This window comes from Scyliorhinus torazame, chromosome 9 (assembly GCF_047496885.1).
Source record: "Scyliorhinus torazame isolate Kashiwa2021f chromosome 9, sScyTor2.1, whole genome shotgun sequence".
Taxonomy (NCBI): Eukaryota; Metazoa; Chordata; class Chondrichthyes; order Carcharhiniformes; family Scyliorhinidae; genus Scyliorhinus; species Scyliorhinus torazame.
This window is the reverse complement of record NC_092715.1, coordinates 148,755,367-148,778,080: the sequence shown is the minus strand read 5'-3', so window position 1 is coordinate 148,778,080 and position 22,714 is coordinate 148,755,367. Positions and strand designations below refer to the sequence as shown.

General features: G+C 46.7%; 1 protein-coding gene across 5 annotated transcripts in view; it reads left to right on the top strand.

Moving 5' to 3' along the window:
- Positions 1-22,714, top strand: part of LOC140429519 (protein prune homolog 2-like) — a 725,367-nt gene that overhangs the window by 183,453 nt on the left and 519,200 nt on the right. For all 5 annotated transcript variants that reach the window (XM_072516619.1, XM_072516617.1, XM_072516616.1 and 2 more), the window contains one exon: positions 3,734-3,892. In XM_072516619.1, the coding sequence (XP_072372720.1) occupies positions 3,734-3,892 (159 nt within the window). The remainder of the gene's footprint in view (positions 1-3,733; positions 3,893-22,714) is intronic.

Sequence of the window (22,714 nt, the reverse complement as noted above, 5' to 3'; positions counted from 1 at the left end):
CTTCACCATTGGCCGTTTAGCACTAAACCGGGCATAATGGCACCTGCGAGGCTATCCCAGGCCATTGGAGACCTCTGGTTGCTAAGGGACAGAGCAGAGTGGCACCCTGGCTCTCCCTCTGGCACCCCAGGCATCTTGGCACCACCAGATGAGCAGGGCACTGCCTAAGGGTCACCATGAAATGAAAAATGAAAATCGCTTATTGTCACAAGTAGACTTCAATGAAGTTACTGTGAAAAGCCCCTAGTCGCCACATTCCGGCGCCTGTTTGTGGAGGCTGTTACGGGAATCGAACCGTGCTGCTGGCCTGCCTTGGTCTGCTTTCAAAGCCAGCGATTTAGCCCTGTGCTAAACAGCCCCAGTGAAAGGGGGATGAGGGGGGCATCTGAAGGGTGAGGGGGGTGAAGGATGGGTAATAAGGGGCCTACTAAAGGTTTGGGGGGGTGAAGGGTGGGGGCCTGAAAAGGGGGGGCCTGAAAGGGGGTGAGTGTGGAGGCCTGAACAGAGGGGGTTGGGTATGGGTTTCAGTGACCCCCATAGCGAGGTGTCCTCACTTGTGGGGGGGGGGGTGAAATGTACATGTGTGCAGGGAGGGGGGATGTGGAGGACCCTCAAGCTCACTTAGAGATTGGGGTGCCTGTTTAAAATGGCTGCCCAATCTCTGAGGAGCCAGCCTAGGCAGCATGTTCAGCTCCCCACTGCTGAAAAAATGTATAAGTGTGGGCTAGACAGGGAGAAACTTCCCAAGGCCCCAAAAAATGACTAAGGGCATGATTTAATGGAAAAGGTTCTAAGGATCATGATAGGTATTTAACGACACTTAGTGCCGAAAATGAGCGCACACGAACCTCATGCCGGTCTGGCTGTTTCGCCATTTGATATGCCAGACCCGTGCCCTGCCACTCCCCGCGAACAAGGAGGAGATGCTTTTAAACACTCCCCCACAATGGACTCCCAGTGAGAACACAAGCATGGCACCATGCAAATCTGTTCCGCGTGTCGGGGATGCCGACCTGGCCAGGCTTCTGGATGCTGTGGATGTGAGACGGGACATCCCCTTCCCCTGAGGGGGTTGAAGGACCAGCAGCAGGGCAGCCAATGCCGCCTGGGGGGCAATGGCAGCATCTGTCAGGGGCCCCGTAACTAAAGGAACCCCTGCCCCCCACAGAGACCCCCTAACTACAGGGACTCCCCAGAGTGACCCCCTAACATGAGGGACTCCCCACAGGGACCTCCTAAATAGAGGGACCTCCCCACAGGGACCTCCTAAATAGAGGGACCTCCCCATAGACCCACCTCCTCCCCACCCCCAGAAAAAAGACCTCTGTCAGGAACCTAGAGAGCTGTCCAGACAGGGGCAGTGACAGAAATTACAGTTATAACTTGGAAGTACCATGTGTCCATGCCTGGAAAGAGAACAGCTGTGACCTGTGTCTAAAGCCCTCAGATCCTGTACTGCAACCCATTCATTAATTTCTATTAGTGGGTTGTTATTGATATTTTCCACAAAACAACTGCAGCCTTGATTGATTTATCTCCCTTCACGGGTGAGTGACCCCAAGTTCTTAAACCCCAATGTGTACCAAACATCAACCACAACTTAAACGTGTGATTGGAATGCACTTAATGATGTGGTTGATGTTTGTAAACATTGGGATTTCATACATTTGCATGGTGAGGGATACTGAATTGCTTCCTGATTTGCACTCCCAGGGAGGAAAACTTAATCTCCCAAATGGAGAGTCTCAACCATCATATCCTTCCTGTTAATGTGTCAGTTCCACAGCTGCTTTCAATGTTACCAGCCCTCCCATATAATGATAATGAGTTTAATCCCAGAAATGAAGGTGAGGAAAGTGCTCAATCCACAGTCTCACCTATGATTCCCACTTGATTGGTAAATCTGGACCATTGTGCTTCATACAGTGCTTAAATATTCTGAAAGCCTTTGAGAGGGTAAATACAGAAAGATTGCTTCCACTGGTTAGTGAATTGACTCAAGGTTATCACTGCAAGAATAATGAAGAAAGTTAAAATACGTTTTTATCATTCGGGTGATTATTAAAACATGCATGGTTTACAACATGGATTCTGAGAGCCAATTATGTGATTTAAAAGTGAATTGGCTAAGTATTTTAAAGGAGAAATATAAATAGATACTGAGAAAGGGCAAATGAATGGGATTGGATTAGATAGTTAAAGTTGAAGCATTGCACTGGCATAAGTCCAAATGCCTTCTGTGCTGTAATTTCTACAATTACACATATCTCTAACAGTGCGAGATGGAGCAGTGAGAGTAATGGCGATTTAACACAATTAGCGGAAATTTTCTCTAGTTGGCTTCTCAGTTGTGCCATTTGTAATGCACTGAGCTTGATGCATATAATCTGTGTTCATGTAAATTTACAAACAAAATTGGAAAGAAAAATAACAAAGGCATGATAGGTCCAAATTCACGCCCCAAGTGACGTGATAGAGATAGAACGTTGTACTTGAGCAAATTGTTAGCAATGGCTGGTATTGAACTTGAGTTTAAATGCCTTGGTGAAACGTGAGTAAATATATGAGGCACGATCTTCCAGCCATGCTGCACTGGAAAAGCAGCTCGCCACAGCGCAGCGTGGCCGGTTAAAGCTGGGAGACCCTGTTCCCGGGATCTACTTGGTTTGCCACGCCTCACGAGATTCAACGTAATCTCGAGAGGCGTTGCGAGGGGAATCCCACCCACAATGGGCGGGGTCACTTTTTAACACATCTTCATATTGGAGCGAGGCAGTAAGGCTTACTCTAATGAGCAGATTACCGAGGTACCTGAGGCTTTGGGATTCAATCCCTTCACCTTGGGGACCTTGGGCGAGCGCCATTTGGTACTGGTCCCCACAAACAGGGACCAGATGGAACTGCACTCGTGGGGATCTCCAAGGGGATTGGAAGCCCCCAGCTGCATGTCCTTTGGGCAGGGTGGTGCCCTGGCACTGCTGGTGCCACAGGGGTACCCTGGCAGTGCCAACCTGGCACCCTCACAGTGCCACCTGGGTGACAAACTGGCACTGTCAAGGTGCACAGGTGACACTCACAGTTGGCAGGGGCACTGCCAGGGTGCCAACCTGTAATTTTTTGTGCGAGTGCGATTGCGCCAGGGTTGCCCCTATCGTGGGTATTGGGGGTTCACGGGAAACTCCCATGTTGCGTTCGGGCTGGGGGGAGGTTGAGAATTTTTTTTGTGGGCCTCTGAGATCGGGACACCATTTAAAAATGGCATCCCGATCACTTGCTGCAATGGGGAGTTCCGGCGAGCAGAGCTTCCCATTGTAAAAAACAAGACTATGTGCAGCCTTGGCCCCATTTAAGCCTCTTATTCAACACGAGTGCGGGAAACACATGGCTAAACGTGCTCGCTAGGAGACTTTATTCCCTTTTGGGAAGATCGCGCCCATGGATTCATATGACGTCCATTCAACGACAGACTGTGATCAAAGTCTGCTTTGTGTGTATCTGTGATCAATTGCAGCTGATACCTATAAATAATTACTGTAGCAGTGGTAGAAGTGACTGTAATCAGATTAATCTTTGCACACAAGCATCTTCATTCCTATGTTTTCACTTGTTAATATACAGTTTCCACCTCATTGAGCGAGCAGTAAAGCAGTAAGTTTAATTGATATTGGTGGATTCAGTTCAAAAAGATGTGATTAATACCTGTTTTGTAACATTATGCTTATTTGTTTGTTAGGTGCAATAATCTTAGACTGTATGAACATGACTTCTGAGACTGTAAGAGTGACCAAGAAAGATGAAGAAATTTTAGCTGCTCTGGAACAGAGGTTTCCTGACCTCCCTACACAACAAGAAGTTTATGACACCTTGCAACAAGCAAAATTTGATGTCTCTGGTATGTGTTTTTATTGTTCTCCATCGGAGTTTATTTCCAACTTACCAGAAGGGCTCCATTTTATTCCTACAATTTTGATTGATGATGATTGGAACTGCTGTGAAGATTAGTAGTTTTATTTTGGGATGTGAACTAGATGTTGAGTGTGTTGTTAAACAGAATAAGCAATCACAATTTTTCCATCAGGTGGCTAACAGGTTGAATGAGCCAGCTGGCTGCCTGATTGTGATATTTGTAGGTCCTGCCTAGTTTGAGAGCTGGGCTTCATTGATATGCTGAAGGCAAACCAAAACTTGCCAAATGAACATCCTCTGCAATGTGTTGACTTCAGGCCAGGATGATATAGGATGGTCCAAAGGCCAACCGAGGAAAGAGTGGAAGGAAAATGGAGAAAGATGAATTGGGAAATTAATTGTAATGGGATTAGAGAGGGTGGAAACCAGAATGGAGCGATATAGGAAAATGTTTTTTTATTTTCCTTTAAATTAAATTTCCGTTAATTGTCAAGTATTAAATTAATCAAAATGTGACATTGCAATGCTAAAATTAAAAATGTAAATGAAATATATTAATGACCTATATGCACAGGGCACAATTTCAAGATTTGCGGATAATCCGAAACTTGGAAGCATTGTGAACTGTGGGGAGGATGGTGTAGAAGTTCAAAAGAATATTGACAAGTTGGTGGAATGGGTGGACAGGTGGTAGATGAAGTTCAACGTAGAGAAACGTGAAGTGATTCATTTTCGTGGAAAGAACAAGGATAGACAATGGCCACGATATAGCAGCCACGATAGCTGTGGGCGCTTAATCTCGTGAGAGGCCCAGAATGGAGTTTGCGTGGGCAAGATTACGGAACAAGATTTACCCAGCCCCCCTCTGTTGACGCAATTAGGTTCATGCTGGGAAAGGGCGTGAGCCTGATTAGCATATTTTAACATTAATCTAAATGTTATTAAAAGGCTAAATGACGCTGCTTCTAATAATAATCTAATAATCTTTATTAGTGTCACAAGTAGGCTTAAATTAACACTGCAATGAAGTCACTGTGAAAATCCCCTAGGCACCTGTTCGGGTTCACTGAGGGAGAATTCAGAATGTCCAATTCACCTAACAAGCATGTCCTTAGGGACTTGTGGAAGGAAACTGAAGCACCCGGAGGAAACCTATGCAGACTCGGAGAATGTGGAGACTCCACACAGACAGTGACCTGAGCTGGGAGTCGAACTCGGGTTTCTGGCGCTGTAAAGCAATAGTGCTCACCACTGTGCTACCATGTCACGCCTCTCCGCATCGAGCAAGCAGCAAGTGAGACATTTTGCCGCCGCAAATCACTACTGCTCGTCAAAAACCAAAACCAGCCATGGTAACTGACACTGTCCGCTATCAGTGCCATCCTGGCAGTACCAACCTGGTGGTGCCAACCTGCGTGGCACTGCCAGGGGTGGGCCCTCTGGGGAGTTCCATTGAGGGGTTCCGCTTATGTGTGGTTTGGGGGAGCCCCAATGCCTGTTGGGGGGTGGGGGGGAAAGGTGATGCCTGAGGGGAATGCCCCGATACATGCATGGTGGATGTGAGGAGGGGGATGGTCACCCTGACCCTTCTGGCCGCACCGGGGGGGATGGGGACGGGAGTTTATTTTTTATCGCAGATTGGCGGTCACTTTAAAGAAGGCTCCCCGATCTCTGTGCAGCCGACCTTTCCGGCTCTCCGGCTTTATCAGTCTCAGCCTTGCCAAAGTGACGGTGAAATCCACACCCTCCTGATTTTCTGTGCACTTGATTGCCAGAAAATCTGGAGTGACCACTTAGCTGTGCATCTGGAGAGATGCATGGCAGTTTTCATTCTGAACCTGACATTCTGGCAGAATTTGGGAAAATGCTGTCCAATTCTCGTAACTTCCTGACTCCCCAGCATCGGATTTGGGGGTACCCCAGAGGTGCGCTCGGAAATCTCTCTCGGAAGGTGCAAACTAAGGGTTTTTTCTGGCACACTCCAGATACCCCATCCTCTGATTAATCAACCCCAGGCTTTTCCCCCTCCCTACAGGATTCCTCCTGACCCCAGCCACATGGGCCCCGCCATCCCCTCCCCATCCAGGAACCTACCAGCCAAATTTCATCTGTTTGCCAGGGTACTTACCTTCTTCCTGACCTGTCGGTATCACTGGGCCCTTTAAACCTGCCTGCTTTACGGCAGTAAAAAAAGGGGTGTGGCCTCCCTGAGTTCACTGGAGTTGTGCTGTGGTCTTCGGGGACTCTTTCGTTGCTGGCTCAAAGCAGCTTCAGAGGTTTGATCAAAGTTTTCCAGAGCTGACAGATATGCTTTGCATTATCGGAATTCCAGCAGGCCAGGACTTTACACTGCCAGGTGGAACTAATGGCCTCATACAAATAATTGGCACAACCCTAAAGGGAATGCAGGAGCAGAGGGACCTGGGAAGTCATTGAAGGGTTAGGACAGGTTGAGGGCATGGTTCATAGAGCATACAGTATTCCGGGCTTTATTAAATGAGCATTGAGTAGAAGAGTAGGGAGGTTATATTGAATTGTATATGACACTCATTTGGCCTCAGCTGGAATATTGCATTCTGGGCACCGCAGTTTACGGAGAATGTGAAGGCATTGGAGAGAGTGCAGAAAAGATTCAGGAGAATCTTTTCAAGGATGAGGAACTTCTGTTATGAAGATAGATTGGAGAAGTGATGACTGTTTTCCTTGGAGAAGAGAAGGCTGATTTGATGAGGGATTCAGAATCATGAGGATCTGAGCAGAGTAGATGGGGAAAAACTGTTTCCACTTGTGAACGTATCGCGAACCAGAGAGCACAGATTTAAAGTCATTGACAAAAGAAGCAAAAGTGACCTGAGGAAATCTTTCACATGCAACAAATGGTCCAGAATGCATTACCTGAGAGCGTGATGGAGGCAAACTCAATTGAGACATTCAAATTTAAATTTAGATAAAAAGGAAGATCTTGCACGATTACAAAGAGAAAGGGATGGGTGAAGTGTTGGGTACTCTGATACACAGACAAACCAACACGGTTGCGAATGGTACAATGCAGTTTTATTTCAATGAACTATTAACATATTAAACTCTGGTATTCAGCACATGGTGAACCTCTGAGTGGCTGGCAATGAGGTCTGTGCCCTGAGCCCTCTCCTGCTCGAGTGCCCAGGAAGTGTCGTGTTCCCTGCTTTGTACAATGTATGCTCTTGTCCGTGATTGGCTGTCGTGTTTTGTGTGTTGATTGGTCCGTTGATCTGTCCATCATTATGTGTGTATGTATGTGCTGTGATGTTAACCTGAATATCATGACAATGGGCATGGAATATCATGATGAATTGTTCATTCAGAAAAATGGTTCACATAGCCTCCTTCTGCACTGCAACGTAATTTCTTACGTTCCTGATTAATTAGGGAATTATGAGCAAAGTGCTTTTTTATGGATGATGCCATTTTGTGAAAATGTAGTATAGTTTGCAAGAAATATGCAAGCGACTAGACAAATACTTGGTATCTATCCTCCTATTGTTGAACACTGGGTGGTTTGCTGGGCCACTTCACAGGGCAATGAAAATCAACTGTATAGCGTGGAATTAGGGTCATATGCAGGTCATACTGGGAATGGAAAGATAATGGTGATGAGCAGCTACAGTCTGCAGAAATACATGAGGAGCTGCTTGGAGGTTAAGGATACAGTGACATTGGCTAGGATATATTTATACACACCCGATTTGTATGATCCATCGCCATGCAGCTATTGTACAAAACAAAGGTCCACATTCAATCTCGCTGTTGCCATTCGTGTCGGCTGCAATCGATGCCACCTGGTGCCATTTTTTAAAAATCCCCCCCCCCCCCCCCCCCCACCAACCCAGGTACCTTTGGGTTACAGAATCATAGAATAATTACAGTTCCGCACAGGTTAATTCAGCCCTTTGTGTCTGGGGTTGAGCCATGGTAAGATTGCATTTCCACAGGATCTTCAACAATGGACATTTTCAGGAAACAAATAACAATTTTGTTGTAAACATAACTCGACACAAGCTCGAACACCGTAACCGCTTATTTGCCTGTGAAGCCCATGTGTACCTAGTGTGTTTCCTTGCTTCTTTTACATGTGCTCCTCCGTGTTGCTTCCCCGCATCTCCCAGCTGCTGTGGAAGCAGGCTGATGACCTTGAAGCCCTGTGGGTTAAGGGGACTCTGGCGGCTATTCGTTGTCTGTTTGAGTTTTGGTGGGTCCTGTTACGCTGCATGAGGTAAAGACATGAAATAGGATGAAATGCCTCAAATCTATGCTGTACCATTCCATGGCCAGTCGATTTCAGCGGTAGCGATGCGCAAGTGATTTCTGGGAGGTAAGTTTATCCTTTTAAGTAAACACTTACCTTCACAGGAACAGGCCAGTCGATTTCAGCGGGAGCGGTGCGCAAGTGATTTCTGGGAGGTAAGTTTATCCTTTTAAGAAAACACTTACCTTCACAGGAACAGGCCAGTCGATTTCAGCGGGAGCGGTGCGCAAGTGATTTCTGGGAGTTAAGTTTATCCTTTTAAGAAAACACTTACCTTCACAGGAACAGGCCAGTCGATTTCAGCGGGAGCGGTGCGCAAGTGATTTCTGGGAGGTAAGTTTATCCTTTTAAGAAAACACTTACCTTCACAGGAACAGGCCAGTCGATTTCAGCGGGAGCGGTCCGCAAGTGATTTCTGGGAGGTAAGTTTATCCTTTTAAGAAAACACTTACCTTCACAGGAACAGGCCAGTCGATTTCAGCGGGAGCGGTGCGCAAGTGATTTCTGGGAGGTAAGTTTATCCTTTTAAGAAAACGCTTACCTTCACAGGAACAGGCCAGTCGATTTCAGCGGGAGCGGTGCGCAAGTGATTTCTGGGAGGTAAGTTTATCCTTTTAAGAAAACACTTACCTTCACAGGAACAGGCCAGTCGATTTCAGCGGGAGCGGTGCGCAAGTGATTTCTGGGAGGTACGTTTATCCTTTTAAGAAAACACTTACCTTCACAGGAACAGGCCAGTCGATTTCAGCGGGAGCGGTGCGCAAGTGATTTCTGGGAGGTACGTTTAACCTTTTAAAAAAACACTTACCTTCACAGGAACAGGCCAGTCGATTTCAGCGGGAGCGGTGCGCAAGTGATTTCTGGGAGGTAAGTTTATCCTTTTAAAAAAACACTTATCTTTTCTGTTTTATTTTTTTCGACCCACGGACTTCTGGGAAGGCCCCCCCCCCCCCCAACCAATAAATTCTGGTGGAGTGGAAACCCGAGACTCTACACGTGTAGTGTCTCCCACCCGCCCTCCTCCTCTAACCTAATAATAAGACCCATTGGTGTGAGGTAAGTGCCATATTATATTATTATTATATTATATTATTAGCATTGTGCAGAGAAAGGTTCGGAGGTGGAGGAGCAGTCTCTGCCAGGGAGAGAACCTGAGAACATCTAAGACACTCAGAAGGTAAGTAAGTGATTTTTACTCATTTTTACTTTTATACCTTTTTCAAATTGTGTGTGTCAGGGGGAAACTGAAGTGACATCACAGAAAAGCTGTGGCCTGAGTGGCTGGTTGGGAATCTACACTAAATTAAAAAAATTAAGCATTGGTAACTAATTAAACATAATTACTTAATTATAATTTAGAGGGGTATCTAAGCCAGAGATCAGAGAGTACTATATTTAGCTTTCGCATTTCTATTAGAAATCTAGTGCTAGGAAACAGATAGTTAACAGTAACTTTGAAATTTAAAAAAATATTTTTTTGTTTTAATTTAAATTGTAATTAATTGACGCAATGTCAGTTCGAGGGGTGCAGTGCTCTGACTGTGAGATGTGGCAGGTCCGCGAGGCTTCCAGCGTCCCGGATGGCTTCATATGCAGAAAGTGCACCCAACTGGAGCTCCTCACAGACCGCATGGTTCGGTTGGAGCAGCAATTGGATGCACTTAGGAGCATGCAGGTGGTGGAAAGCGTCATAGATCGCAGTTATGTAAATGTGGTCACACCCAAGGTGCAGGCAGAGAAATGGGTGACCACCAGAAAGGGCAGGCAGTCAGTGCAGGAATCCCCTGTGGTTGTCCCCCTCTCGAACAGGTATACCCCTTTGGATACTGTCGGGGGAGATAGCCTATCAGGGGAAAACAGCAGCAGCCAGAGCAGTGGCACCACGGCTGGCTCTGATGTTCAGAAGGGAGGGTCAAAGCGCAGAAGAGCAATAGTAATAGGGGACTCTATAATCAGGGGCACAGATAGGCGCTTCTGTGGACATGAAAGAGACTCCAGGATGGTATGTTGCCTCCCTGGTGCCAGGTTCCAGGATGTCTCCGAACGGGTAGAGGGCATCCTGAAGGGGGAGGGCAAACAGGCAGAGGTCGTTGTACATATTGGTACTAACGACATAGGCAGGAAGGGGCATGAGGTCCTGCAGCAGGAGTTCAGGGAGCTAGGCAGAAAGTTAAAAGACAAAACCTCTAGGGTTGTAATATCGGGATTACTCCCTGTGCCACGTGCCAGTGAGGCTAGAAATAGGAAGATAGAGCAGCTAAACACGTGGCTAAACAGCTGGTGTAGGAGGGAGGGTTTCCGTTATCTGGACCACTGGGAGCTCTTCCGGGGCAGGTGTGACCTATATAAGAAGGACGGGTTGCATCTAAACCGGAGAGGCATAAATATCCAGGCCGCGAGGTTTGCTAGTGTCACACGGGAAGGTTTAAACTAGTATGGCAGGGGGGTGGGCATGGGAGTAATAGGTCAGAAGGTGAGAGCATTGAGGGAGAACGAGGGAATAGGGACAGTGGGGCTCTGAGGCAGAGCAGACAGGGAGAAGTTGCTGAACACAGCGGGTCTGGTGGCCTGAAGTGCATATGTTTTAATGCAAGAAGTATTACGGGTAAGGCAGATGAACTTAGAGCTTGGATTAGTACTTGGAACTATGATGTTGTTGCCATTACAGAGACCTGGTTGAGGGAAGGGCAGGATTGGCAGCTAAACGTTCCAGGATTTAGATGTTTCAGGCGGGATAGAGGGGGATGTAAAAGGGGAGGCGGAGTTGCGCTACTGGTTCGGGAGAATATCACAGCTGTACTGCGGGAGGACACCTCAGAGGGCAGTGAGGCTATATGGGTAGAGATCAGGAATAAGAAGGGTGCAGTCACAATGTTGGGGGTTTACTACAGGCCTCCCAACGGCCAGCGGGAGATAGAGGAGCAGATAGGTAGACAGATTTTGGAAAAGAGTAAAAACAACAGTGTTGTGGTGATGGGAGACTTCAACTTCCCCAATATTGACTGGGACTCACTTAATGCCAGGGGCTTAGACGGGGCGGAGTTTGTGAGGAGCATCCAGGAGGGCTTCTTAAAACAATATGTAGACTGTCCAACTAGGGAAGGGGCGGTACTGGACCTGGTATTGGGGAATGAGCCCGGCCAGGTGGTAGATGTTTCAGTAGGGGAGCATTTCGATAACAGTGACCACAATTCAGTAAGTTTTAAAGTACTGGTGGACAAGGATAAGAGTGGTCCTAGGATGAATGTGCTAAATTGGGGGAAGGCTAATTATAACAATATTAGGCGGGAACTGAAGAACATAGATTGGCAGGATGTTTGAGGGCAAATCAACATCTGACATGTGGGAGGCTATCAAGTGTCAGTTGAAAGGAATTCAGGACCGGCATGTTCCTGTGAGGAAGAAGGATAAATACGGCAATTTTCGGGAACCTTGGATAACGAGAGATATTGTAGGCCTCGTCAAAAAGAAAAAGGAGGCATTTGTCAGGGCTAAAAGGCTGGGAACAGACGAAGCCTGCGTGGAATATAAGGAAAGTAGGAAGGAACTTAAGCAAGGAGTCAGGAGGGCTAGAAGGGGTCACGAAAAGTCATTGGCAAATAGGGTTAAGGAAAATCCCAAGGCTTTTTACACGTACATAAAAAGCAAGAGGGTAGCCAGGGAAAGGGTTGGCCCACTGAAGGATAGTCAAGGGAATCTATGTGTGGAGCCAGAGGAAATGGGCGAGGTACTAAATGAATACTTTGCATCAGTATTCACCAAAGAGAAGAAATTGGTAGATGTTGAGTCTGGAGAAGGGTGTGTAGATAGCCTGGGTCACATTGAGATCCAAAAAGACGAGGTGTTGGGTGTCTTAAAAAATATTAAGGTAGATAAGTCCCCAGGGCCTGAAGGGATCTACCCCAGAATACTGAAGGAGGCTGGAGAGGAAATTGCTGAGACCTTGACAGAAATCTTTGGATCCTCACTGTCTTCAGGGGATGTCCCGGAGGACTGGAGAATAGCCAATGTTGTTCCTCTGTTTAAGAAGGGTAGCAAGGATAATCTAGGGAACAACAGGTCGGTGAGCCTTACTTCAGTGGTAGGGAAATTACTGGAGAGAATTCTTCGAGACAGGATCTACTCCCATTTGGAAGCAAATGGACGTATTAGTGAGAGGCAGCATGGTTTTGTGAAGGGGAGGTCGTGTCTCACTAACTTGGTAGAGTTTTTCGAGGAGGTCACTAAGATGATTGATGCAGGTAGGGCAGTGGATGTTGTCTATATGGGCTTCAGTAAGGCCTTTGACAAGGTCCCTCATGGTAGACTAGTACAAAAGGTGAAGTCACACGGGATCAGGGGTGAGCTGGCAAGGTGGATACAGAACTGGCTAGGTCATAGAAGGCAGAGAGTAGCAATGGAAGGATGCTTTTCTAATTGGAGGGCTGTGACCAGTGGTGTTCCACAGGGATCAGTGCTGGGACCTTTGCTCTTTGTAGTATATATAAATGATTTGGAGGAAAATGTAACTGGTCTGATTAGTAAGTTTGCAGACGACACAAAGGTTGGTGGAATTGCGGATAACGATGAGGACTGTCAGAGGATACACAGGATTTAGATTGTTTGGAGACTTGGGCGGAGAGATGGCAGATGGAGTTTAATCCGGACAAATGTGAGGTAATGCATTTTGGAAGGTCTAATGCAGGTAGGGAATATACAGTGTATGGTAGAACCCTCAAGAGTATTGAAAGTCAAAGAGATCTAGGAGTACAGGTCCACAGGTCATTGAAAGGGGCAACACAGGTGGAGAAGGTAGTCAAGAAGGCATACGGCATGCTTGCCTTCATTGGCCGGGGCATTGAGTATAAGGATTAGCAAGTCATGTTGCAGCTGTATAGAACCTTAGTTAGGCCACACTTGGAGTATAGTGTTCAATTCTGGTCGTCACACTACCAGAAGGATGTGGAGGCTTTAGAGAGGGTGCAGAAGAGATTTACCAGAATGTTGCCTGGTATGGAGGGCATTAGCTATGAGGAGCGGTTGAATAAACTTGGTTTGTTCTCACTGGAACGAAGGAGGTTGAGGGGAGACCTGATAGAGGTCTACAAAATTATGAGGGGCATAGACAGAGTGGATAGTCAGAGGCTTTTCCCCAGGATAGAGGGGTCAATTACTAGGGGGCATAGGTTTAAGGTGAGAGGGGCAAGGTTTAGAGTAGATGTACGAGGCAAGTTTTTTACGCAGAGGGTAGTGGGTGCCTGGAACTCGCTACCGGAGGAGGTGGTGGAAGCAGGGACGATAGTGACATTTAAGGGGCATCTTGACAAATACATGAACAGGATGGGAATAGAGGGATACGGACCCAGGAAGTGTAGAAGATTGTAGTTTAGTTGGGCAGCATGGTCGGCACGGGCTTGGAGGGCCGAAGGGCCTGTTCCTGTGCTGTACATTTCTTTGTTCTTTTGTTCTTTGTAAATTGAAGAAATGTACAATGTGGCAGGTTTGTCAGTTGAAATATTTCAAGATCCAACAGTCAAGTTTTGTATTAAACAGAAAGTAAAGTGATTAGAGACATGAAGGAGAGAATATCAAATATTTTTGTAGTCTGAAATGGAAATTATGGCCAGGGTTTTACATTGCTTGGGTGGGTGTCCAACGCAGAAATGTGCGAAATAACATGAGAAAATGCCGGGCACACAATGTCTTTGCGCACTCGAGCAATGCTTTGGTCAGGAGGTACGCATAAGAGTCGGAAGCACGCCTGCCGACAATCAAGCAGGCAATTTAACCCATTATTGGGCCAATGGAACACAATCGTACATGGCCCATCTGCTTTTACGGTTGGCAGGTGGGTCGATTGGCCGGGTAGCCGTTACATTTTCGCTTCAACCTCGATTCAGGGTTGCATGAACTGTCTGGACTGATATAAAATTTAAAATGTTGTCTGAGGACAGAGGTTTGTATTTGAATGTGATTCCGATACATACTTTGAATAGCTTTTCCGTTGCAATTTATTTCTCAGGTGGTCTACAGCTCCCTGAAACAATGGCTATCCTCCTAAGGGAGCACATTAGCGATACCAGTTCACACCCACTGGTGGCCCATACTTGGCCAGACAGTGTGGATCAGGTTTGGGGATGACTGCAGTCAGAAGCGCGTTTTGCATCTGCTTCCAGGTCCGCCCAGTGCATGTGTCCGATGGGCAAACAATTCAGGCCTATATGAACAGACAAACTGAGTCTGTTTCATTACTCCAGTGTATTGGGTGTATTTCATTAAAGCAGACATGTGCCCCCCCAAAATAAGAATGATACTGCCAAATCTAGATCTCCATGGTTGTCTAGAAAAATACAGGGGAAGATGAAACTGAAAAAGAAAGTTTACGATAGTCACAAAAAACTCAACACTGCTGATAACCTGGAAAAGTATATAAAGTACAGGAATCAAGTAAAAAAGGAAACAAGGAAATCAAAGAGAGGGCATGAAAAAATATTAGGAAGCAACATTAAGGAAAACCCAAAAATGTTTTACCAGTATAGAAAGAGTAAAAGTACAATGAAGGAAAAAGTGGGGCCTATTAGAGATGAAGAAGGGAACTTGTGCGAAGATGCAGAGGATATGGGAGAATTTTAAAATAATTTTTTGACTCCGTATTCACAAACGAAAGGGATGATGCAGTGTGAAATATTGGATTAAATAGTCATAACACAAGAGGAAGTGCTAGAGGAGTTGAATCCGTGAAAGTGGATAAATTGCCAGATTGGATTGTTTCCTAGGATGTTAAAGGAGACCAGGGATGAAATAGCAGATGCTCTGAGGATAATTTTCCAATCTTCACTAGATATTGGAGAGATGCCGGAGAACTGGACCACTGTAAATGATTCAATTGTTCAAGTAAAGTATGAAGGAGAGACAAAACTATTATAATTCGGTTAGTCTTAATTCGGTGATTGGCAAATTGTTAGAATCAATCCTGAGAGATCGGATAAACAGGCCGCGATTTACCGGCCGCGTCCTGCCAGAATCGGAATGGAACACAGCTGGTAGTGACCTCTTCCAGGATCCCCGATGGTCATTACCTCTCGCGAAATCTAATAAGAATCTTGCGAGATGTCGTGATTCGAATCCCACTCACAATGGACAGGACCCAGTTTAAAAGCGCACTTAACTGTGCTGACACCGGATCGAACGGCCAGCGGCCATCTATTGGCCTCAGCAGGGCAGCAGGGTGGTGCAGTGGTTAGCACTGCTGCCTCACGGTGCTGAGGTCTCAGTTTCGATCCTGGCCCTGGGTCACTGTCCGTGTGGAGTTTGCACATTCTCCCCGTGTTTGTGTGTGTTTCGCCCCCACAACCCAAAGATGTGCAGGGTTGGTGGATTGGCCACGCTAAATTGCCCCTTAATTGGAAAAATTGAATTGGGCACTCTAAATTTATTCTATTGGTCGGTGGGGGCGTGGAGGGGCTGGCACGCTGACCCCGTGGTGGCCGGCTCCCAGGTGCGCGAACCCCCTGGTGGCCAGACTCTGGGCAGGGTGGCATCCTGACACTGCTGTTGCCACATGGTACCTTGCCATGGGTGCCCAGGTGGCACTGCCAGACTGACAGGGGCACTGCCAGGGTGCCACTACCAAGGTGCCAAGCTGGTATTTTTCCCACTTTGGAGATTGGGCCCGAGGGAGTCCTGCCCATATGAGGTGTGGTGCAGGGGCCCAAGGACCCCTTGTAGGTGAGCCAGGGCATTGGGGGGATCTGGGGGTTCGCTTCAGGGGTTGGGAGATCATTTAAAAATGGCGACTCGATCTCTTCTGCCACTCCGCTCGCCGGAGCTCCTCAGTGCACGAAATGCAGCTAAGGAAGCCTCGGTGAGGCGCTTCCTGCCGACAGTCAAAAGAACCCCCAAGTGCAGTTAGATAGCGGGGTTCTTTCACCGCGTGAATGAACCCACTAATCTCGCCCACAACAGACTTTTTTAGTTAAATCATGCCCACTGTCACTTAGAAAGGCATGGACAAGTTAGAGATAGTTAGCATGGCTTTGTTAAGGGAAAGTCTTGCCGTACAAATTTGATTGAATTCTTGGAGAAAGTGGCGAGGAGGATTGATGAGGGTAGTGCAAGGGATGTTGTCTACATAGATTTTGGTAAGGCATTTGACAAGATCCCACATGGCATTCTGGTCAAAGAAGTAAAATCCCATGGTATACAGAGTAATGTGGCAAAATGGATCTAAAGTTGGCTTAGTAATAGGAAACAAATAGTAATAGTCAATGGCTGCCCTTGCGAATGGAAAGCTGTTACAATTGGTATTACGCAGGGCTCGGTTTTGGGATCCCCGCTGTTTGTTTTATATATTAATGATTTGGACTTGATCATGGGGGGAAAATTGGCCGTGTAGCGGATAGTGCAGAGGATAGCTGTAAGCTGCAAAATGGTATGGATGGATTGGTGTTCTGGGCAGTAAAGTGGCACATGGAGTTCTGATAAATATGAGATAATGCATTTAGGGAGGTTAAACCTTGAAAGGAAATTCCCAATAAATGGAAATATACTGAGAGGGTTAGATGAAATGACAGATCTTGGCATGCAGATACACAGGTACACAGATCCTTAAAGGTACAGGTAGATGAGGTTATAAAGAAGGCATATGGATTGCTGTCCTTCATTCACAAACTTATTGCATGGCAGAACAGGATTCATGAATCATATGGCCAATGCCTCCTTCATTGGCAGAAGTATAGAATACAAAAGTAGCGATACAATGACGGAACTGTATAATACACTGCTGAGGCCACAGCTGGAATATTGTGTGCAATTCTGGTTACTACATTATAGGAAGGACGTAATTGCTCTAGAGGGCGTGCGGAGAAGATTTACTAGAACGTTGCCAGTGCTGCAGAATTATAGCTATGTGACAAGATTAGAAAGGTTGGGGTTGTTTTCCTTAGAACAGAGAAGGCTGAGGGGGTGACATGATTGAGGTATTCAAAATTATGAGGGATTGTGATAGAGTAGGCAGAGCGTTCAAAAACTAGACATCATAGATTCAAGTTTTGTGGCAGAAGGACTAGAGCGGACATAAGGAAAAACTCTTACAGAGAGTGGAGGGTGTCTGAAATTCATTGCCTGAGTGGTGGTGGAGCCAGAGATGTCAAATCCCAAATTTCTTTACCCGTCAGTCTGGCCTCAATAAAAGTCGAGATGGATTTGCAGGTACAGCATTAGTTATTTTATTTAGCTGGCAAGCTTTCCTCAATTCTCAGGAGCACAAAGCACATCCTGCTTCGTACACTTCTGGAATCAAATGAGGCTGTAGAACAAAGGAGTCTGTACTGATACATTCAAATGGCATCAAGTTTCCCATACACGATTCCCATAGGTCATCCTATATCCCTCCTGACCTGTTGATATATTCTGATTGGCTCACTTCCAATCCCTTCCTCTGGCCCCTATTACCCAGCATCCTTTTCTCCTCCTTTGGTGGACACACCTCTTCCTTGCTTTGCCATGCGGTCTGAAATCCTTTGTCTGTGAACTCACCAGAATGAGACTGGCCTATCTCTACATTACAGTAACTAATATCTCTAAAGTAACTATTTTATATCACATTCGTCATTCCCTCCTTTTATCATTCCATGATAACCGAACTATCCAATCCATAGCTACGGTTCCTCATCTAAAAAGATCCGTCGCTGCATTTCCAATTCCTGGCTTAGCCCCCCCTCATCTGTTGCACCCTCATGGATTTTAACAGTTAAGATTTTAGGGGCGTTGATCTGTTCCAGTGTACCCCGCATTCTACCCATCACACATTTAAGGATGGCTGGGCCCACAAAGATGCAGCCGATAGCCACCACTAAATACATGACCATATTTATCAACCAGTCCTTCCAACCTCCAAATCCCCAGTTACCCCAAGCGCCAGGATCCTGCATTCCGTCCAGGTGATCCCGTATGTGATCCATAAATTTAGTGATGTTAGCGGTCAAGTCCTGAACTCCCATGATACACTTGCCCTGCACTATGGCGCATACCCCACCCTCATGGGCCAGAAGATAGTCAAGAGCATACCGGTTCTGCATTGCAAACAACCGTAGCTGAGACAATTCCTTGGTTATTGCCCCGAGGGCTCCCAAGGTTTCATTTCCCAAGATGGTAAGGCCACAAATAAAATAATTCCTATTGCTGACAGCCAAGGAACCCCCCAGTAGCCCAGTTTATCTAGCTTCGAAACGCCCATTCGGGCCGCCTAGCAATGCGGAAAGCCCTCGTCCCAACAGTGATATGAGAGACATTCTCCCAGCCACAAAGGAGCTGGAGGCCGGCGTTCAATGGAACGCAAGTGGTGTTGTAACGAACGCATTGGCCAGACGCCTGGGTGATATGGCACCTCCTGTTCGTACAGGTGGGGAACAGACATGTTATATTCGTTTCCACCTCTACCAGCAAACAGCCATATCCTTCACTGCTGAAACAATTCTCGTACGACCGGGAATCCCTATTGGGAGTGAAGTGGCTAGGTATATATGCCCTCCACCGTTGCAGCCTATCATACTGTGAATGGGAATTATCCCGAGGAGGGGGAAGGCAAATAGCCGGTGGTGCTGAACCCGGATCGTAAGGAAGAGTGACTTGCTCGGGCAGTGGCTCGGAACGCTGACAATGAACCACCGTTTGGGGAGTGCCCCAAAGCGGTGAAACAGAAAATAACCTAGACACCGCTGTGGGGTTCGGGTAGCAGACAACCCGTCCGTGGCCATACAAGCGGTGGTAAATCTGGTAGAAGTGATTCATACTACCCAGGTTTTCCTCAGTTTGGCCTTTAACTAAATTAAGTGTATCTCCCGATAACCTACGTTGTAGCTGTACTTCCCTTCTCACACGCCCCGTCCTTTCTCTCGTCCCCCTCTCTCTCTCACAATCTCTTCCTACGCTCTCCTGACGGTCTGATGTTACATTTATCGCACCAATCTTAACACATCCAAAATCAAATTTACATGTACTCCAAAAACAAAGCAATGTCCATATAATGTTCCCTTCCCATCACCGGGACCGGTGCAATTGCTTCATGACTCCTGCATTCTCCTTAACTTTGACGACCTTCCATGAGTCGATACCATGTCTTCGTATATGGGGGCAGCGAAGAACATCACCTTTGCATAGGTGATGTATCCTTGTAGATTGGTTGGGGTTACAAATATAGATAATATTCCCCTTTTCTATGTCCGTCGCCAATAACACTCCAAGCGAGGTGAGGCCAAATATCACACAGACGGTGCGTAGCCACCCCATCATGCTCCACACCTGTAAAATAGCACTGGAGAAGGGAGGCAGGTTAATCTGTCCAAGAAAATGAGGCCCGTTATCAGAACTCAACTGAGCTGGTCTACTGTACCGGGGAATGATTTCCCGCATCAGAACTTTAACCACAGTAGCAGCTTTATTATCGGTAGTCGGATACGCCTCAACCCATCTGCTGAACCCATCCACAATGACCAAAACATATTTATAACATTGACACCTTTCCAACTCAATGTAATCCATTTGGAGCGTCTCAAAGGGACCACTGGGCAACGGGGTTTGCCCCATCCCACAAGGGATACCTTTTCCGGTGTTATATTGCTGACAAATCAAACACCGATTACTGATACTCTGGGCCAACCCCTGCATTTTAGGGTGCCACCAAGTGTCCAGCAACAAATCACTAGTCCCCCGAGCCCCACAATGAGTTGCAAAGTGTACACATTCGATGACCCATAAAGCCAGTACATCAGACATACAAGTCTGATGTGCTGGCGTGGTCCATAAAGAGGAAACAGAATCATATGTACAACCTAACCGTTTCCACATTTGTTTATCACTCTCAGGAGCGTCCTCCTGTAACCTTATGACGTCTTGGATGGTTGGCATTGACTTGTCAGAAGCAGACATATTTATAGTAGATCGTTTAGTCTGACTTAACATTTTAGGCACCATCACTTGCTGAATTTGCGCGGCTGTCCGCGCTGCACAATCTGCTTGTTCATTACCAACGTCAACTGGGGTTGTACCATTCGTGTGGGCAGCGCATTTAATAACGGAAATCTGCGCGGGCATAAGGAGGGCCTGCAGTAAGTCATTAACTAAACCCCGGTGGGATATTTGACCACACATAATCATGTCAGGTTGTTCTGACGAAATGTCACTCAAATCGTCCCTTATTGTGGTAGTTTCCTGAATCAAGGCTAAACAGTCGTGGCCAGGTGCGTCTTCATGGACAGGGGGACCACTAAGAAAACAGGCTGGATTGATAGTGGTACAGTGTTTAAATGTCAGACGTGGATTGTTCAAAAGGTATACCTCATACCTATTCTGACGAGCTGCGGTAAGATGCTGAGTCTGCAGTTGCCTCAGTAGTGCGATGACCCAGTGGGAGCTATACACCGTAATATCCTGTTGGAGGGTGAGAGCATGTAACGGCTATGCGATGGCATTGATTGAACGTAAATCCTGTACTAATCGGTACTGGTCTGGTTTGGCTGGTTTAGGCACAGCAAGTATGGGGGTGTTACATTCTGATTGGCAAGGGACCAAAATACCCTGTTGCAACAGCTCTTGAATTAATTTGTCTATAGACGGAGCAGCTTGGGATTTCAGGGGGTATTGCCGAATGGAAGGTAGCTTTACATGATCCTTAATCGTTACCTTTATAGGTGTAACATTTGTCTTTCCCACTTGTGATGGGTATTTCGCCCAGACCTGTGGATTGACATATTCCAAAACATCATGTCCCCAGTGATGCTGCAGTCGAGTGTTGATTGTTTCAGGGACCTCACAATATTTTATGGCAGTGCCGTCCGGCATGACTTGAAGTGCGTACTCTGTTGGATCCGAATGATCCACTGCCCTCCTTACCATTTGCCCCAGATCCCTGGCATGGTACTGGTCGTGGACCTGACGTGTAATATGAGGGCTTACCAAAGCTGACTGTGGCCATAAATGTGGTGATATTGTAACAAAATCGACTGTACCTTCTTTTCCTGTGACTGTGGCTGTAACCTTGACTGGCCATTCGGTCCCAATTAATGGCCGGTATTTGTCCTCCAACTCCCTGTTTTGTCCGGTTCTGTCATAGGCCAGGGTAACGTGATGCAGTGAATGTTCAATGTCTAACGTCCACCACTGGGGGTGATAGAAATATAGCACTGTTGTCTCATCCTCCATGATTGGACCGTTACCCCTTCGTCTCCGTACTCTAGCTGTAGCTGGAAGATACACAGTAAATCTCGGGCCAACAAATTACAGTCCAATCCAGTAGTCACTACAAACTGATGACCTGCAGACTTATTCTCGTAAGTAACTGTCACAGGTTCAGAAATAGGATACTCACACACCTGTCCTTAGAACCCCGACAATTGCTGCGTGTGGTCGGATAATGGTAGTCGAAGTTCTGATTGCACAGAAGACATGGCTGCTCCAGTGTCGTTTACAAATGAGTGATGTTCATCTCCTATCTGCAGAGAGATAATAGGTTCCCTGTCCGATTGTAGAGTCCTTATGACTAAATTAGCTAGTCAATCCTGTTTTGGGAAAGGGTTTGCCTGGGAGAAGTGAGTGTATCTCGTCTGTCCTCCCCTTGGTGGGGACCCCCTCCTTTGGGTCGGATAATCTCCTTCTGCTGCCTGTCTTTTAAAGGGGCATTCCTGTTGCCAGTGATCTGCACGGCCGCAATTAAAACATGCATTGTTCCCTCTACATCTGCCCCGTCCTCTTCTCCCAGTAGACCAATGGCCCCTCAGAGGGGGCGGCGGTTGTAAAGCTGTTGATGCATACGGTGGGCCATAAAAAGGAGCTGAGGGTCCCTTTGGGTGGGTTTGGTATCCTCCCCCTCGCTGATCCACCCACCCAAAGTCACAATATTGGGGCTCCTGCTGGTAAACTACCATTTCTGCCGCTTGTTGGGGTCGCAGATCATCCTTTTTCATTACATACTCAGTCTTAACCTTTGTAACTGAGCCTCCTTCCTGGCCTACACCCTCCTTCCAATAAAATCTGACTGCCCTTGCCATCTGGGAAGGGTCGTTCTCTGTCCAATTCATGTTATTACATTTCACAGCAGTAGCCACAGAAGGTGGTAGGCAATGCATTAACATAGCACAATATTGAGGGGAATTCTGACCATTTTGATATAGCAAGTCGCCTGACTGCCCACGGTAGATTTCATTAAAACGCTCCAGAAATTCCTCTGGCTCTTCAATCTTCTTAGGTCTAAGATAACAGAAAGATTTATGGGCTTTTGAAATGTGCTATTCAACGCATTCAGGATCTGTGTCCTTCTATCGTCGTCTAACGCATGGGCTTGCTGAAGTGCGGCGTGGCTAGCATAATTCAAGTGATTGGTATCTTCCTAATCGGCAACTGTCTCTGAATCGCACCAGGGGGCACTCTAGCTATTTCCTCTGGTTCTTCCAAGACTTCGACGTCCCTCCCTGTCACTAGAGGGAGTTCTTTCTCTTCAAAATCATCTGTTGCAGCTCCCTTTGTTCTGAAATTTGCGGTTTCCCCTTG